This window comes from Haliotis cracherodii, unplaced genomic scaffold (genome assembly GCF_022045235.1).
Source record: "Haliotis cracherodii isolate W230 unplaced genomic scaffold, xgHalCrac1.p SCAF_3, whole genome shotgun sequence".
Taxonomy (NCBI): domain Eukaryota; kingdom Metazoa; phylum Mollusca; class Gastropoda; order Lepetellida; family Haliotidae; genus Haliotis; species Haliotis cracherodii.
This window is the reverse complement of record NW_027266286.1, coordinates 3,809,751-3,829,566: the sequence shown is the minus strand read 5'-3', so window position 1 is coordinate 3,829,566 and position 19,816 is coordinate 3,809,751. Positions and strand designations below refer to the sequence as shown.

General features: G+C 45.5%; 1 protein-coding gene across 1 annotated transcript in view; it reads right to left on the bottom strand.

The window, feature by feature from the left end:
* Positions 1–2,692: 2,692 nt before the first annotated feature.
* Positions 2,693–19,816, bottom strand: part of LOC139474698 (uncharacterized) — a 28,891-nt gene continuing 11,767 nt past the window's right edge. Inside the window, exons 2-12 of the mRNA XM_071257798.1 lie at positions 15,010–15,201; positions 13,634–13,746; positions 11,911–13,188; positions 10,939–11,068; positions 10,124–10,254; positions 9,106–9,372; positions 7,903–8,007; positions 6,766–6,807; positions 5,547–5,588; positions 4,187–4,596; positions 2,693–2,926 (exon numbers count right to left, since the gene is read on the bottom strand). Of these exons, the coding sequence (XP_071113899.1) occupies positions 4,193–4,596; positions 5,547–5,588; positions 6,766–6,807; positions 7,903–8,007; positions 9,106–9,372; positions 10,124–10,254; positions 10,939–11,068; positions 11,911–13,188; positions 13,634–13,746; positions 15,010–15,201 (2,704 nt within the window). The 3' untranslated portion in view covers positions 2,693–2,926; positions 4,187–4,192. The remainder of the gene's footprint in view (positions 2,927–4,186; positions 4,597–5,546; positions 5,589–6,765; positions 6,808–7,902; positions 8,008–9,105; positions 9,373–10,123; positions 10,255–10,938; positions 11,069–11,910; positions 13,189–13,633; positions 13,747–15,009; positions 15,202–19,816) is intronic.

Sequence of the window (19,816 nt, the reverse complement as noted above, 5' to 3'; positions counted from 1 at the left end):
CCTCACTCACACACAGTGATACTGAACCCAACTCCCTCACACACACACTGTGATACTGAACCCAACTCCCTCACTCACACACTGTGACACTGAACCCAACTCCCTCACTCACACACAGTGATACTGAACCCAACTCCCTCACACACACACTGTGATACTGAACCCAACTCCCTCACTCACACACTGTGATACTGAACTCAACTCCCTCACTCACACATGGGTATATTACTGAACTCAACACCCTCACACACAGTGATATTACTGAACCCAACTCCCTCACTCACACATGGGTATATTACTGAACTCAACACCCTCACACACAGTGATATTACTGAACCCAACTCCCTCACTCACACATGGGTATATTACTGAACTCAACACCCTCACACACTGTGATATTATTGAACCCAACTCCCTCACTCACACACTGTGATACTGAACCCAACTCCCTCACTCACACACGGTGATATTATTGAACCCAACTCCCTCACTCACACAGTGATACTGAACTCAACTCCCTCACTCACACACTGTGATACAGAACCCAACTCCCTCACTCACACATGGGTATATTACTGAACTCAACACCCTCGCACACAGTGATATTACTGAACCCAACTCCCTCACTCACACATGGGTATATTACTGAACTCAACACCCTCACTCACACATGGGTATATTACTGAACTCAAGACCCTCACACACAGTGATATTACTGAACCCAACTCCCTCACTCACACATGGGTATATTACTGAACCCAACTCCCTCACTCACACATGGGTATATTACTGAACTCAACACCCTCACACACAGTGATATTACTGAACCCAACTCCCTCACTCACACATGGTGGTATCACTGAACCCAACTCCCTCACTCACACACAGTGATACTGAACCCAACTCCCTCACTCACACACAGTGATATTACTGAACCCAACTCCCTCACTCACACATGGTGGTATTACTGAACCCAACTCCCCCACTCACACGCAGTGATATTATTGAACCCAACTCCCTCACTCACACACAGTGATACTGAACCCAACTCCCTCACTCACACACGGTGATATTATTGAACCCAACTCCCTCACTCACACACAGTGATACTGAACCCAACTCCCTCACTCACACACAGTGATATTATTGAACCCAACTCCCTCACTCACACACAGTGATATTATTGAACCCAACTCCCTCACTCACACACAGTGATACTGAACCCAACTCCCTCACACACACTGTGATACAGAACCCAACGCCCTCACTCACACACAGTGATATTATTGAACCCAACTCCCTCACTCACACACGGTGATATTATTGAACCCAACTCCCTCACTCACACAGTGATACTGAACTCAACTCCCTCACTCACACACTGTGATACAGAACCCAACTCCCTCACTCACACATGGGTATATTACTGAACTCAACACCCTCGCACACAGTGATATTACTGAACCCAACTCCCTCACTCACACATGGGTATATTACTGAACTCAACACCCTCACTCACACATGGGTATATTACTGAACTCAACACCCTCACACACAGTGATATTACTGAACCCAACTCCCTCACTCACACATGGGTATATTACTGAACCCAACTCCCTCACTCACACATGGGTATATTACTGAACTCAACACCCTCACACACAGTGATATTACTGAACCCAACTCCCTCACTCACACATGGTGGTATCACTGAACCCAACTCCCTCACTCACACACAGTGATACTGAACCCAACTCCCTCACTCACACACAGTGATATTACTGAACCCAACTCCCTCACTCACACATGGTGGTATTACTGAACCCAACTCCCCCACTCACACGCAGTGATATTATTGAACCCAACTCCCTCACTCACACACAGTGATACTGAACCCAACTCCCTCACTCACACACGGTGATATTATTGAACCCAACTCCCTCACTCACACACAGTGATACTGAACCCAACTCCCTCACTCACACACAGTGATATTATTGAACCCAACTCCCTCACTCACACACAGTGATATTATTGAACCCAACTCCCTCACTCACACACAGTGATACTGAACCCAACTCCCTCACACACACTGTGATACAGAACCCAACGCCCTCACTCACACACAGTGATATTATTGAACCCAACTTGCTCCCTCACGCGCAGTGATATTATTGAACCAAACTCCCTCACTCACAGTGATATTATTGAACCCACTCACACACGGTGATATTACTGAAACCAACTCCCTCACTCACACACGGTGATATTACTGAACCCAACGGATCACGCAGAGAGGGGTCCTATTGGAGTAACAGATCTGGTTTCAATGAGATTATAAAAAGCTGCTTCTTATTATAAATGTTTGATATTAAAGAATGAGCATTTCATCAGTATCTGCAGGTAAACGTGGTAAAATAAGACCCGAGAATAAGGTGGTAAATGTCGAAGTAGGATATAACGAACTACTGTTCATTGCTGACTGTAACATGAACTGTTACATCAGTGGCTGACATCCTCCAGACACTGAGATCCCCACAGCTGGTGTCAGGAACACCAAAGACACCGTCCACACACGTCAATACTTTGACATTAAAAGTCAACAAAAAAACCCAACAGAATCTAAAACTGTAACTTGTTTTTATTTCAATGTGTGATATAACCTTTCATGAGAACTGATAACATGGTGCAACTCAAGCACAGGTATATTTACAGCTGAAGTATCTTATTGGCATCAGACCGAGACTCTACGGAGGAGCTGCCCCGTGCACGCTGCACTGAAGGGGCCCTCCTCAACCCCGTCAGTCTTCAGGAATATATCATCTCGCCTTATAGTCCTTGTGGGTGTATATCATAGCCCGTGTGTTTCACGTGAAAGTTTTTGGTATAGTATGAGAGTACTTGTTTGAAGAGAACCCGTTGACTTCTGAAATGAATAAATGATATGTTTTAGGACTGTTGGTTAACTGGTCACACAACCTCATTACAATCAGACCTTAGTTCTCGCTATCACTAAACAAAGATCTGAGGACATCCCATTACGGGTCACGTCAGAACGACCTTTCATCCAACCAATCAAAGCGTCGCTTACCAGATTTTGAAAGTGACAGTTGGAATGTGTTTTCTAATCACGCAACCTCGAAAACGTTAACACGGGGTATTCTGAACGACAGTTACGGCCCGTACGACTGATTCCGTTAAAATTATCGTCCATATCTCGCTTCCGTGGGATAAACATTTGAACGGAGAAGGCGTTGTACAGAGCGTGGGAAGTACAGCCATACAATCTCAACCATATATTAGACATCCGGAATGTTCCTTTGTTCAGTTTTCAAAAGTTTCAAGCGTAGTCTGAAATGGAAGTCGCCAGGTTGAAACGAGTGCCGTAAAGACCAAGAAAGCTGATGTCGACTTCGTGTTAGTCATTTCATTGGTCGGTCAAAGTTCGCGAAAGGTCGGTCTGACGTGACCTGTAATGGGATGTCCTCAGATCTTTGTTTAGCGGCAGCGAGAACTTAGCGAGCCTAGTGGTGAAAGCATTCGCTCGTCACGCCGAAGAATCGGGTTCAATTCCCGACATGGGTACAAAGTGTGAATTCCACTTCTGGTGTCCCACGCCGTGATATTGCTGGAATATTGCTAAAAGCGGCGTAAAACCATACTCACTCACGCACTCACTCTGAAACAAATCTGTCCAATACACTCTATGCATGCCTATAATAGCGAGCAAGTCTAGATTACTGCAGATTACAACTGTTCTCTGTAAAATATGTTCATTTCAGAGACTAGATGTTAGTCTAGACAACCTACAAAAACTCTAATATTCATTATTGTGTGGTTAAACATTGGTAGGTCAATCCGAAGATCCGGGTTTAAGGGACAGATCCCAAAGTAATTGGCGGTCCTAGCAAGTTTTATTCAAGTCGTTTGAAACTTTCTTTGTAAACTGACATTGTGTCTATCAGTTGATGATTACACTAACCCAACAAGGATCAGGTTGACACAGGTCACCCATATAACATCTAGACCTGGAACATAGTGGATCGCAGTCCCATTATTCCCCCAACATGAGTCCAATGCCTACTACCTGTCTGCTGAGCTCTACTGAATTTTAAACATCTGGACCCAGTCAAACAAACAGAAATGAATATTTATGACTAAGTCAACTGAAAAATGTGATACCTACCAATTGTTAGTTTTCTTCTTCCTTGACCTCTTCTGGTTCATTGACCTTATTGTTGTCCCCCTTGATTGTCTCCCCTTTCGCCTCTTCATACGAAAGAGGAGGAATACCCTTTGCCTCATAGACAGGTGGCACAATTCCTACAGTGTAAATATTGTCCGGCAGAGGGATTTTGACAGCTTCTCTGCTCAACTCAAACGACTGCTTTGAGCGGCGACATTTGAGACACAGACAACATGTGAGACTGAGCACGAACAGAAGGACAAAGATCCCGAGAGCAATGGCGAGAATGAACCACAGGGGGTAGCCGAAAATCTCCACTTTCGTGTGTACAACATCCAGTTTTGGGTGGGCCTTGGATGCGCTGTGATCGTGGTCCTCCAGAGTGAAGTCGGTCTTCTTCATCTCTGGTACTGAAACAAGAGGATTCAAAATGTCATCGGTGTGACGATCACATACCCTATTGGTTCTCGACACCGAAGGCGTTAGTATAGCACATAGTATTTTTTAACGTGCATCTCTCTGTGCCTCCGTGGTCTGGTGGTAGATCGTCCGCCCGGAGAGCGGAAGGTCCGGGGTTCGATCCCCTGCCGCGTCATACCAAAAGACGTTAAAAGAGGGTACTTGTTGTTACCCTGTCTGGCGCTCGTCATTAAGGGGCTAAAACAAGGACTGGTCGGCGCGGAGTCAGTATACTGGGTCTGAGTGGGGTATTCATGTTAAACTGCGGCATGGCGTCTCAGTGAGCTAGCACTATAAATCGGCATCAGTCCGGACTAGTAAAAGCAGCCACACAAACACACACACGTACATGCACGTCGCTATATAAGTGCAATAATCTTGGACGCGACGTTAAACCCCATTTTACCTCCCCTCACCTGTCTTAAAAGAAAAGTGTGTTAATATTCGGGTCTCTTTCCCAATACGGTCACAGACGCTACCGATCCTTGTCCTTAGTATCTTAACAGATACTTACTTATAACAAACTTTTGTCCCTTTATCTTTATACTAGTACATGTCGACCAGGTGTGTTGATATTCTCATTGATGTGACTATAGGTCACATAAACCGCTGTTCTTTCATTATAAGCATATGGCGCTGCGTTATTACACGATGTTGTAAAGCATACTTCTGACAGTTTGAATCCCATTATCGTACCACAGTGACTATAGGGGCTGATTAAGACCATGGCACGTTTTCGGTTCAGTTCAGGTGCTAAGGTCTCTTTGTTGAACGCGACCCGATTAGGTTCTTAGAACCCATATGCCAAGATACAGGGTTCGTCATATATGAAGACCAAAGGGTAATTGCTGCTCTGTGGTGCATTGTTTGAAACCTCGTTGGTAGAATTAATCCCACTTACCAGGGTTGGGGCTGGTCTCGAGCGAGGTGGTGGCCGGGTCCACTGAAACAAACGGGATCACACACACATGAAAACCTTTGAAAGTACCGACTACAGAGGGCATTTGCCAGACTCCATGACCAATGTACCTGAACTAAGCAAGCCAATACATATCAGTATAACGTCTAAGGAATTCCATTGCTTATTGCGTAATGGATTGGAGCAGGCAGACCACTGACATACAGCATCGACCCAGACCATCACGTTTTAATGATACCTTAGATGAGACGTGGTGTCACATCTGAGAGAAGGTCTTCACATGTTGTGTTTGTTTGTTTGTTGTTTAACGCCACACTCAGCAATATTTCAACTTTATGACAGCGGTCTGTAAATAATCAAATAGACCAGACAATCCAGTAATTGACATCATGAACATCGATCCACGCAATTGGGATACGATGGCATGTATCAACCAAATCAGCGAGCCTGACCACCCGATCCCTTTAGTCGCCTTTTACGACACGCATAGTCGCCTTTTACGGCAAGCATGGGTTCCTGAAGGCCTATTCCACCCGGATCTTCACGGGTCAGTACTAGTACTAAGGTGAATTTCTGACCACCCGATCCCGTTCGTCGCCTCTTACGACGAGCAATGGGTTACTGACGACTAATTGTAACTGAAGACTTCCATATTGTGACTCAACCACGACCTATCCGGTCTGTGAGTACTTCTGATCTGCGAATCTCTCTAAGGTAGCATATACGCTGTCGGGATTCCGGATAGGTTCCCAGTACTTCATGCTTGTCGTTAGAGCCGACTAAAATTGAGATCAGGTGCTCGGGTTCTGGATTTGGTTGATTGCTGTCATCGCATGCTGGTTGCGTGGCTCCTTATAGCTTCAGGTATTGGTTTGCCTGGCCAAGACACTATTATTTACAAGCCGTCGTCGCCGCGGCAACAAACAACATCCACTCACTGAAACGTCACTTATCTATGAAGATCTTGTCCTTTCCTGTCTCAAAGCATAATCTGCTCGATTGGCGTATTTGAATCATACAAGATGCGCCTGAGATCACATCATCCTTCAGACCCCTTCTAATCATACACGGTTATTTGATTGTTTGATTTTGCGAGAAGATATACGTGGAACCCGACTACAAACATCACATGTACGAAGTTCATTACTTCTTGAAGAACAAGGTCATATTGAAAGTCTGTCTTGTACAACCTCGTACATACCTGGCTTTGGCTGCTCAACTTCAGTGACCGCCACAAGAGGAACTGAAAGTATGGTGGACAAGTTACAGTGTGTTATATTATATATTATGTTGATGGGGATACTGGACTAGTTGCACTGCAGGTACTGTCACAAGAGGAACTGGAAGTATGGTGGACAAGTTACAGTGTGTTATATTATGCATTATATTGATGAGGATACTGGACTACTTGCACTGCAGGTACTGTCACAAGAGGAACTGAGAGTATGGTGGACAAGTTACAGTGTGTTATATTATGCATTGATGAGGATACTGGACTAGTTGCACTGCAGGTACTGCCACAAGAGGAACTGAAAGTAAGGTGGACAAGTTACAGTGTGTTATATTATACATTATATTGATGAGGATACTGGACTACTTGCACTGCAGGTACTGCCACAAGAGGAACTGAAAGTATGGTGGACAAGTTACAGTGTGTTATATTATACATTATATTGATGAGGATACTGGACTAGTTGCACTGCAGGTACTACATGATAGGATGTGGCAATTTTCATGAAAAGGAGGGTTCCCGTTGCCTCATTCGTCACCACTCGCATCCTTCCGGAACTTACAAGACGATCCATTTGGCGTATCCGGAATTGCACGATTTGGCACGGGTGGTATGCCATTTGCCAAATTGACATTCGGATCGAGTCAGCTAACTCCCTTACATGTAGTGACTACGGGATCAAGGTGGGCAGTGTAAATATTTCCAGGAAGGGGGATTTTGACATCTTCATTCAATTCAAATGACTGACACAAACAGCACATGGACGTGGATTATAAAATTATGTCTGATAATCCTGTCCAGTCTGGATACGACTTATCCTAAGGAATAAGAGAAAATATGAGGACACCACACCTCACCGGTGTATGCACGTGAGTGAGTGAATGTTGTTTTCAGGCCTCAGTCAGACAATCATTCGATTCATACGTTAAAGCTGACATGCACCTTCCTTTTCAAAACTCTGCATGGGCACTAGTGGTTGATGGCATGAACAACATTCCACGACGCCACAGTACAGGGACACAGTCGGGTCAGTTGATTGTGACCTTCGATATTTTGTCAGCTCTTCCGACAAAAGTAACGGTGTATGAGTATGTGTCTAGGTCTTACCAATCTCGCACATGTCCCCGGTGTAGCCGTTGGAGCAGACGCACATGGCGGCGCCGTCCACGTTCTCACACACGCCATTGTTCTCACAGCCGGAAATACAGATAGCTGAAATACGAAGTGACCTTGTTACCAGTAGTCGCGATGGGTGTGAGTGAGTTGTGTGGGACGCCTCCTTGAACAATATTTCTGTAATAATACAGCTCTCATATTAATGTGGAAGGAATGCCCTACAGGCAGGACGTAGACGTATGCCACTATTTTTGAATAGCTGGCCGCGAGTATGGTGCTGTCATATCAGGGTCGTATCTTGGATTGGAACCCACGAACAGCGAATCCTAGTAGGACAATGGGAGGTAATTCTGCACATCGATTAACTGGGTTAATTTAAGCTACAATCGGGAAAGTACGAAATGAGTCGATATGCATTGTGGTTTTGTGTGTTGACTCCCGAAAAGCACATTAAATTTTCACATCTCGCATGGATAACACGTGCAGCACACAGCCCCACGAATTGTAAGCACGTGACAAAATAACGACCTCTCATTGGTCAAGAACTTGCGACTGAACGTTGAGGTCCAATGCTGACCTTGAATATCGATATACAAAGAAAGCGTGAGTATGGTTTTAAGTATCTTCCCGAGGCAAGAGCGTCCACTAGCCTTTTTATTAAAGTGTATTTCCACCCTTGCCACATCAAGCCCACTTTCCTATGCTAAATATGATTGGACTATCGCGTCAGAGAACGTTTCGCAAAATCAACATCCACGACTGGTACACTCTTGTATGAAAGTGATTTAACGCTGCCTGGCTTTGTTGAAACGAAAACGTCTTTTTCATCTTTAAACATCTTTAAACGATTGCCTGTATTTGTGTCAGGAATGAAATCGCGTATGTTTTCGTTATCTCATCCACTAGGTCGTCACCTCCTATGGTAGCAGCCATCTTTGTGATGCTACACAGGATAAGAACAGCGATCTGATTGGATATCGCGTTTTCATTACAAGGGGCACAACTAGTGGACACGCTTGCCTCGGGAAGATGAGTTTTATGCCGTTTTAAGCAATATTTCAGCCATCTCCAGACCCCAAGAATGGCTTTCACACACTGTACCCATGGGGAATCGAACCCGGGTCTCTGACATGAGGAACCAGCGCTTTCACACTTGGCTACCCTACCGCCCCAATATGAAAAGAAACTACTCACGAATTTCACAGTGATCTCCGCCAAATCCATCTGGGCACTCGCAGACCTCCACGCCTCCCTGGACGACCACGTAGCCGCCGTTCATGCAGGAGCGCCTGATGGGCTCCTCCCCCTCCACAAGCCCGGGTACCTGGGGTAACTGGGGTATGTCATCCATGGTCTGGGGCTCGGTGGGGATCTGAGGCATCAGTCCGGGAGGGAGGACAGAGGGGACCCGGGGCTGCTGGGGCTGGTTCGGGAGACTCTGTCTGGTCGGAGGTCTTGACACTGTTGATGTAGAGTCATACCATGAGTCCCAGTTACACAGATGCTCACGTTCAGCGCCATGACATTGTGATCACGACATTGCTAAACGTTATCTGAATTACATCATTATATTGACGTCATGCTATAATGGTTACAATTGATGCTGAGCCAGGAATTCACTCATTATGAACAAAATGTGAACAAGTAAAACTGACGCAACTATAGGTCAATATGGAAACTTATGGAGACATTATACATCAATCACAACATGAGACAATTATATGTCAATCATAGCATTCATTCTACTTCCGGAATCAACACATTCTCATGATTTCTCCCCGCCGTCATGTAGCTGGAATATTGCTGCGTGTGGCGTTAAACAACAAACAAACAAAACATGATTTCTCCTTTACGGAATACCCGAAATATCATTAATTCCGTTTCCAGGTTAGAATATGTTCCCTTGGCCCCGTTCCACAGAGCGATTATAGCGCTACGACTATCGAAGCCCATGCTAAAGTACGGGAGTCAGGCGCTAAGATCGCTCTGTGGAAGGTGCCCTGTGGAACGGGGCTTGAGTTATTGACACCGTTGACCTTAAGCTGAAGTAACTCCCAAACTCTCTATTCCTTTCAAGAGGCGGCTAAATGGATCAGTGGTCAGGCTCGGTGACAACAAACACAATTTCATTCCAAGAAAGGGCTTTACACGACCCTTATTGCCTTCATTCAGTATGTAATGTTTACGTAAGAATTTAACACATGTGTGTGACCTTGTAAAGCACAGAGGTTGCCCATGGCGTTGAGCAGCGACGACAGCATCCTACGTGTGAGGATGACTCTCATGCCACGCCCACACGCCGTCTCCCCTGCCATGATGCACGGTCTTAGACGTCGTCCTTGACTGCAACAAATAAGGCAACGTTGCTAAATACACAAATACCGAGGTTAAATCGTGGAATGAGTAAACTGAACTAATTCTGTATTTTCCTGCAGATTGTGTAGAGTCATGAGCTTATTCCAGGGAGTCGACATGGAGGATTGCCCCGTTAAGGTGAGTCCATGGTCCCGTTCCACAAGGTATCTTAGCGCCATGGGAGCCACGATCATCTCAGCGTTAAGATCGAGAACCTTATCTCTTCTTCACGGGTATCTCCAGGAAAATATATTTTATGTCACTTCTCCCATTCTCGCGTGTTTCACGGCAGTTATCGCCCCTTGTTGTGCCAGAATCCGATGCTCATGGGTTAGAATCCTACATCCCCCCTGATAATGATTTAGGAGATACATGTTCAAACGTAAATTACATATCTGTAAACTTCCCTTGTAACTGAAAGGATCAAGTTACGTTCGGTTTCAAACTGAAATTAGCACTTGAAAATCAACAGGTGACCTATGTCTGCACTGAAAACACGGTACGTCTCCCAACTCGTAGCTATTCTCACGTTCGCCACCAGATGCACAAACTGAATTTTACCAGGTGTTTTAATACCAAGAAAGTGAAGAAAGACCTGCCAATAACTGACATACTGTTCATCAGGCGTCAACCCCCACTCACTCACTCGCCAGAGTAGTCAAAGCATGTTACCTGCATATCACACGGGCAACTTCCGGGTTCTGGGGGTTGAAGACGTCAGCAGGGGCGGCCAGGACGCCAGCTTCGCGGAAACAACGGGTCACGCCCACCTCGATGATCTGCTTACACTCCTTGGCAGCATCTGAACAGGAAAACATGGCCGAGGTTTAATCGAGACTTTTACGAGCATCCTTCAGATCCTTCCCATTATGGCCACAAGAGCGTCTTACCTGCACAGCTTCTTAAGACAACTGAATACCTACATATATACATCTGTATTAGTGAGTGAGTATGGTATCACGCCGCTTTCAGCAATATTCCAGCATTATCACGGCGGGGGACACTAGAAATGAGCTTCAATAGGTACCCATGTTGGGAATTGAACCCGGGTCTTCAGCGTGAAGAGCGAACGCTTTAACCACTAGGCTACCCCACTGTCCTCGTCTGTTTTAAATAGGTGCTGCGCTCCACCACTCAGAGGTTATGTCCAACCTAGGTCCAGTCCTTGTAAGGAGTGCTATGTGTGACAATCATAACCATCATAAACTGTTGTTAAGCAGCCAAATAAAGAAGTGTTTGATTGTTTGTTTGTCGTTTAACGCCGCACTCAGCGATATTCCAGCTATACGACGGCGGTCTGTAAATAACCGAGTTTGGACCAGACAATCCAGTGATTGACATCATGAGCATCGATCAACGCACCTGGGATATGTTGACAAGCATTAACCAAGTCAGCGAACCTGGCCACCCAATCCCGTTAGTCGCCTCTTACGACAAACATAGTCGCCTTTTACATACCCATTGCTGGTCGTACGGCCCGACAAATGATGATTAAGTATATACAATGGCTGATTTTGGATCAATGGTTTGCCAAACCAAAACTCACTTTTTAACGGATCTGCGTCAATATGGCGGAATATGACTGACAGCAACTGCAGTCGTTAGGATCAACATTCACTTTGTCCTACAACTTGATAGACTCACCCATAGGAGGCTCGTCACCCGTAGAAGGCTCGTCACCCATAGAAGGCTGGTTGTGAGATGACCCTTCTGGGGTTCCAACTCTGGCCGGGGCAGCTCCTACAGGGTTGGACTGTGGCATCATAGGACTGACCGTTGGCTCTTCGATGTCCGGCTCCTGGGTTCGTGGGGGAAGTTGGTTGACCGCAGCTGGGTTCACCATTGGTCGAATTCCAAGTCTGGTTGGCATGACAACGGGTGGAGCGATCACTGGACGAGGGGTGTTAGGTGGGATCCTGTTGATGGCGGCAGTGTTGACGAGTGGCCTCCCCCTCATCAGTGGAATTGATGGGACGCGGTTGATGTATGCCGTTTGTGCGGGAGCTTGAACCGGAAGTCTGTTCACCTTGGGCAGTTGGTTGATGGCCGCCGTGTTTGTGGTAGGTGTGACGTTTCTGCCGTCGGGCCTCGGGAGTCGGTTGATGTAGGCGGTGTTGACCGTGATTCTGGTCGGTCTTGGACGGACGAGCTGGTTGATGTATGCAATGTTAAGAGGTGGCTTCACTACTGGCCTTTGTCGCTGGGGAAGCTGGTTTATATACGCAACATTTTGTGTAATTTTGGGCACATTACCTCTTTTAGGGAGCTGGTTAATGTACGCAACATTTGGTGTTAGTTTGGGCACATTATTTCTTTTAGGGAGCTGGTTTATATACGCAACATTTGGTGTGATGTTCGGTACATTACCTCTTTTAGGGAGCTGGTTTATATAGGCAGTGTTGACAGTAGGTCGGGCAGCTGGGTTAGGGTTCTGGGGAACTTTGTTGATATAGGCTGTATTGACTACTGGCTTGGGGGGTGACGCTGGTGCCCGGGGGACCTGGTTGATGTAAGCGGTGTTTACAGTAGGCCTAGGAGACAGACCCTTAGGATTGTTCATGGGTGTTGGGGTATCAATGCTCTGTCTCTGTTTTCGAGCCATCAACAGTCTGACTAGAGTTGGATTGATCGGCAGAGGACCTCTTCCCGATGGCGATAGTCGGGCCAGCTTCCTGATGAGACGACCAAGGTGGGTGTCAAGTCGGCTCAGGGGTAGGGCAGCACCTGGGAGCCTCATCATCGGGGGTCGGACAATTGGTCCCCGGCCTATCCTTGCCAGCGTGCTCTGTGGTGCGGCAGGGGATCTGTTCTGACAGAAGGCCCCCGAGAAGCCAGGGGGGCAGATGCAGCAATGTTTACCCTTCCTTGGGAATCCTCCATTGAGGCATGGACTCCTCTGAGATGGGGGAGGCACGCGGGTAGCTGAGGAGAGAGAAGTAATGTTTTATTTGTGTTGTTTGTTTGCTGTTAAACACCGCAATATTTCAGCTATATGACGGCGGTCAGGATATAATCGAGTCGGACCAGACAATCCAATGATTTACATCATGAGCATCGATCCACGCCATTGGGATAAGATGACATGCATCAACCAAGTCAGCGATCCTGACCACCCGATCCCGTCAGTCGCCTGAACAACAAGAGGTTGTGAATGTCAGTCGTGTTATGTTCAGGAAACATCCATGTATATTTATATAAAGTTATGTCGCATTTGGTCAGCGATTTGACTGTTTGTTTTCTCTTTGCCGTCTTACGCGAAGACTGAACCAAGTTGATTGACTGTCCACGAGTGGACATGAGCCGTCATTCGGCTTGTACCGGAATGACACGAGTAATCACGAAAGAAGCTGAGCGTTGTCTGACTCACGTGTGTCGCACTTCCCAGAGGGACTTTTCCTCCACCCTGGACAACACACGGGCACGGGGACGTATCTGTGGGTGGGCAGCGACATCTGACGGGTGCACATCCTGTAGCCGCTCCTGAGGGGAGAAGCAGAGGCAATGGAGAGGTTGTGACATGGAGTTCAGTGCCGCATTCAAGCTTATTACACTGTGCGTGTGTGCGTGTGTGTGTGTGCGTATGTGTGTGTGTGTGTGCGTGCGTGCGTGTGTGTGTGTGTGCGTGCGTGTGTGCGTGCGTGCGTGCGTGCGTGCGTGCGTGCGTGCGTGCGTGCGTGTGTGTGTGTGTGTGTGTGTGTGTGTGTGTGTGTGTGTGTGTGTGTGTGTGTGTGTGGCTGTGTGTGTGTGGCTGTGTGTGTGGCTGTGTGGCAGATTGTACTAGTATACAAAATAATGCCGTTTTAAGGGCTAACACGTTGTAGCCGTCTTATCATCACGAGGTCATATGATAGGGCCGACCACATCACTACCGCTATCACTACCACTACTACTTTGGTGGTTTTTTTTGCCTAACGCCGCAATCAGCAATATTCCAGCTATATGACGGCGGTCTGTAAATAATCGTGTCTGGACCAGAAAATCCAGTGACTGACATCATGAATATCGATACACGCAATTGGAATACGATGACGTGCATCAAGCAAGTCAGCGAGCCTGACCACCCGATCCCGTTAATCGCCTCTTACGACAAGCATGGGTTGCGGGAGGCCAATTATTCTATCCTGGATCTCCACGGGTCGTTAATGCTACGGGGGCACGGGTGGCCCAGTCGTCTAAGGCGCCGCGATTCGCTGTGCAGAGTTGCGTCCCTTGGGCACGCCAGAAACCTATGATTGTGGGTTCGAATCCCGGTTCGCCCCGATTATGTTTCTAGGTTTGTCAGCACCATACCCGTGCTCGTGGGTTTCACTGAAGTGGTAAACGTCTGAGACCTGCATCACTTCAGGCTTTCCTCCCACATTAAGCTGACACGCCGTGATATAACTGGAATAATGTTAAAAGCGGCGTTAAACCCAACTCACTCACTCACTCACTCGTTAATGCTACTGTTGCTATTGTATTCACATCTATGGCCTGTACATGGACACCTTCACGCCAATCCGAATGAGAGTCGACAGACGTTATAATGTGAGTGTTTAGTTTTGGTTTCTGGTAATATAGAAAACTCATGTGTTAGTAGGAGGAAGTCTGTTTAAAGCATAGCCCACTGGGCGTTTCTCTAAGCTTCATTTTCATACGACTCACAGTTCACAGATCTGGTGATCGTTCCCTTTCATCCTGAACACATACATTATCTTGTGTAGCTGACATTTTAAAGTCTTCTAGAATCAGAAATCTACTTACCACTGAAGCCTCATGACCATCAGAGTGATCTTGGGGTTGATGACGCTCGGCACGGGGATTCCTGTCATGTCCTGGGGGTGGCAGAAATAGGGCACGGGTACCTTCACGAGGCTCGTCTCCTTCTTCAAGGCCATGCATCGCTGGTGGTCGATGGGGATCAGTGGGGGAGGGGCGTTTGGCAGAGGACCCAGGCTGCAATAGACATGTTCACATTTATGTAAGAATTGAGTGAGTGAGTGAGTGAGTGAGTTGGGTTTAAAGCCGCTTTTAACATTATTCCAGTCATATCGCGGCGTGTCAGCTTAATGTGGGAGAGCCCGAAGTGGTGCAGGTTTCTAACGTTTACCACTTCGGTGAAACCCACGATCACGGGTATGGTGCTGACAAACCTAGAAACATAATTGTGGCGAACCTGGATTCGAACCCACAACCATAGGTTTCTGGCGTGCCCAAGGGACGCAACTCTGCACAGCGAATCGCGGCGCCTTAGACGACTTGGACACCCGTGCTACCTTATTTAAGAATTGACTGTGTATTTTTTCGGTTCATTGAGGTATGAATCGAAAAACTGATGTGCAAACTGTATGAATCCGGTATTGTTGTAAATGTCATCACTCTTGTGTGACTGAAACACTGTTTAAAGTGGCGTTAGCCAAACTCACTCACTAACTCACCGTTTTAGGTACCTTAGTATAACATATATATGGCACGGCCGTACAAAATATCTGTACGTGCTGAGCTGTCTAAACAGATGCTGTTTATCACGGTGATATGTGAAGGGTCCCTTTTTTCCAGAGAACCGCATACATCTCACTGGACGTACTGACACGGGGAATGTTTCAATTCCACATCCACAGGATGTGGCTGCTACTTACATTTATCAACTACAGAATAAACAAAGTGGATGTTCCTTTTTGTAATCTATATATAGGTACCAGATGTCGTATTCATCTTCCCAGTAGATTTGTTTTGAACATTTGTCTTATTTCTGAGCGGATTGTAAACATGCGATGTGCTCCATTTTGGATTTCGCTACACACATTTTCCTGTTACATTAACCTGTACTTTGGATTTTCCTCCCTTATGAAGCTGTACTGACGATATTCCTCTCTTATTAAGCTGTATTGACGATTTTCCTCCCTTATTAAGCTGTACTGACGATTTTCCTCCCTTATTGAACTGTACTGACGATGTTCCTCCCTTATTAAGCAGTACTGACGATGTTCCTCCCTTATTAAGCAGTACTGACGATGTTCCTCCCTTATTAAGCTGTACTGCCGATATTCTTCTCTTATTAAGCTTTACTACAGATTTTCCTCCCTTATTAAGCTGTACTGACGATATTCCTCCCTTATTAAGCTGTACTACAGATCCCCCCCCCTTATTAAGCAGTACTGACGATGTTCCTCCCTTATTAAGCTGTACTGCCGATATTCTTCTCTTATTAAGCTTTACTACAGATTTTCCTCCCTTATTAAGCAGCACTGACGATTTTCCTCCCTTATTAAGCTGTACTGACGATATTCCTCCCTTATTAAGCTGTACTACAGATCCCCCCCCCCCCTTATTAAGCAGTACTGACGATTTTCCTCCCTTATTAAGAAGTTCTGCCGATTTTCCTCACTTATTAAGCAGTACTGACAATTTTCCTCCCTTATTAGGCAGTACTGACGATTTGCCTCCCTTATTAAGCTGTACCACAGATTTTCCGCCCTTATTAAACTGTACTGCATATTTTCCTCTTCCCTTATAAAGCTGTTAAAACTGAGACACTTTTCACAGTGGAGATAACTCCATCTCACTGACAATATATACAATGCATACATGAACGCAGCTTCTTAATCTTGATTTTTTTTAAATCTTTTAACGTCACGTCGAAAATAATCCTCGCTTTTGATCAAAATAATTAAGGATCAATAATCAATGTGCACTGGCCTTCGTCCTCGTGCAGGAGAATGTGGCTGTATGCAGTCTGAGTTTACCGTCATTTATCAAACACGCTTGTAACTTGCCCGACCTCTTACAATATTACATGCAAGCCTCCAAGGCGGAGCAGAGTACGCATGCGCTGTAGCTAATGACCTTGACGGTTACACGTGTCTGTCTGGGGGTATAATGAATATTCAACGAACAGGTAACGGCCCCTCGCGCTGATATATGCCATATAGACGTAACATAAATTTGCTGTTTGTCGGAAATACTGACAAAAACACGTATATAGTGACGTAATGTCAGAATGCAATTACAAGCTGGTCATTCGATAAAAGATTATTTGGAGTGGTCTCACAACTGCGACTGTCTTTGTCAGGGTTATGACAGTCGAGCAGTGAGATGACGTTGTTCTGGTCCAGTGTATTATATCGCCATTCTGTTATAATGTACATTGTAAACCCATTTCCTTCCGCATAGAGCTTTCTTTTGAGCCCTGTTCAAATGACAAGACGCTACCAGGCGACCAATGAAAGTGCTCTCATGAGCGAAAGAAATACTGTGCTGAGTTAGTGGTACGAGACGTGGAGATGGTGGCATCACTTCCAAAACGAAGCTGCTGTGATGAAGGTGTCCAGGGTATGTACCATCATGGAACGGAGATTATGGGGATACTAGTAGGGCTGAGATGGTAATGTGACTGTTAGCGTACCACAGGCAGCTTGGGGTGCATACTCGCCAGCGAGCTGAGAATGAAATTTGAGTGAATACTGATCCATTGATTGTGTAATAATTGTGTAGCCCTTTGATCATGGGCTAGTGTATGGAATTTGGAGCATTACTACTACTACTACTACTACTACTACTACTACTACTACTACTACTACTACTACTACTACTGCAACTAAGAGAAGGATTTCTGTTTGCTGATCAGGACCAGTCACTTCCCTCTCGAAACCGTCAATGTGTGATTTTGCATCAGAATGTAAACATGAAATGTAAAATATACAATGAATTTAATGAGACTGTCCAACACATTGTCAGTGGATGCCCAGCTTTGGCACAAACACAGTATCTTAAGCGGCACGATGGAGTGGTTCATTTTAGTACCGTCTCCGTTATGCTTGTGGTTTTGATTTCCAACCATGGTACGACCCAGAATATGTAAAGGGCGTCAAGGAAAATGATAAATACAAAATTCTTTGAAATAGGCTCGTATACAGCCACAGGCCTTTCCAGACCAACAAACCTGAATTTGTCCGTTTTGATAAATCCAATGAAATCCTTAATATCATTGAGTTTTCTGTCACTCTTGACACTAATGTGATTGACAAGATTCAGGAAAAACATGGCATATATGCGGACCTCGCCTTCGAAATGTCATGCTTGTATCCCAAGTACCAAGTTGTCAGACTCCCCATTGTTCTCGGTGCCTTAGGTTTGGTACCTCCCTAACTGTTGACTGACATTGGGAGAGTACCCGGGTTTGCTACCAGGAATACAGCCCATCTGACAGTCTGGGTAATGCAGAAAGCTGCAGTGTTGGGGAGGTCTTCACATTCTCAGAAAAGTTCTCGGAAGTCCCATTCGCTGTTTGGACAACGTGTAGAGCTGATGATGAACCTAAGCAGCCTGACTGTGCCAGGATCACCCACACCCTCTTTGATGTATTTTATATTTCAATCTGTATATTATTATATTAATAATAATAATAATAATAATAATAATGATGATGATGATGATGATGATGATGATGATAATAATAATAACAACAACAACAACAACAACAACAACAACAACAATAACAACAACAATTCTACTACTATAACTACAACAACTATTACTAATAATAGACTGGTTTACTTAAAACTATAGCTTATTTAGGGTTTGGTAGTTGAGGGGAGAGTCATGAAATCAGACAGGTACACATGAGAAGGATCCGCCCAGAATAGACAAACACTTGGACAAGGTCATACGTTCTGTACATTAGTTCACAGAGCATCTCATGCACACGGTGACTGACATCACATGACATGACATGACACTACATGACACTACATCCCTAGCGAGCGCCAGGCACGATGTCGTGTGCCCCCCTGGCCCTGCGAGGCATGTGTTGTTCTAACCAGTGCTTAATGTCCCTGCCGAGGAACATACGCACAGCTTACAGGGCACCGCCTAATGATGAGATGCGTTGGGTGTTTTGGAAAAGACAACAGGTGATTTACACGTTAGACGTTTTCTATATCTTCGAACATTCCTGATCTGCTTCGTTTCACCCTCACAATTACCTGTGTCGACACCTTAACAATTACCTGTATCGATACCCTCACAATTACCTGTGTCGACACCTCAACAATTACCTGTATCGATACCCTCACAATTACCTGTGTCGACACTCTCATAATTACCTGTGTCGATGCCCTCACAATTACCTGTGTCGACACTGTCGACTCCCTTACATTTACCTGTAGCAACACTCTCACAATTAAATGATCTCTCGCAATTACCTGTATCGATACCCTCACAATTACCTGTGTCGACACTCTCATAATTACCTGTGTCGACACTCTTACATTTACCTGTAGCAACACTCTCACAATTAAATGATCTCTCGCAATTACCTGTATCGATACCCTCACAATTACCTGTGTCGACACTCTCATAATTACCTGTGTCGACACTCTTACATTTACCTGTAGCAACACTCTCACAATTAAATGATCTCTCGCAATTACCTGTATCGATACCCTCACAATTACCTGTGTCGACACTCTCATAATTACCTGTGTCGACACTCTTACATTTACCTGTAGCAACACTCTCACAGTTAAATGTTCTCTCGCAATTACCTGTGTGGACACCCTCACAATTACCT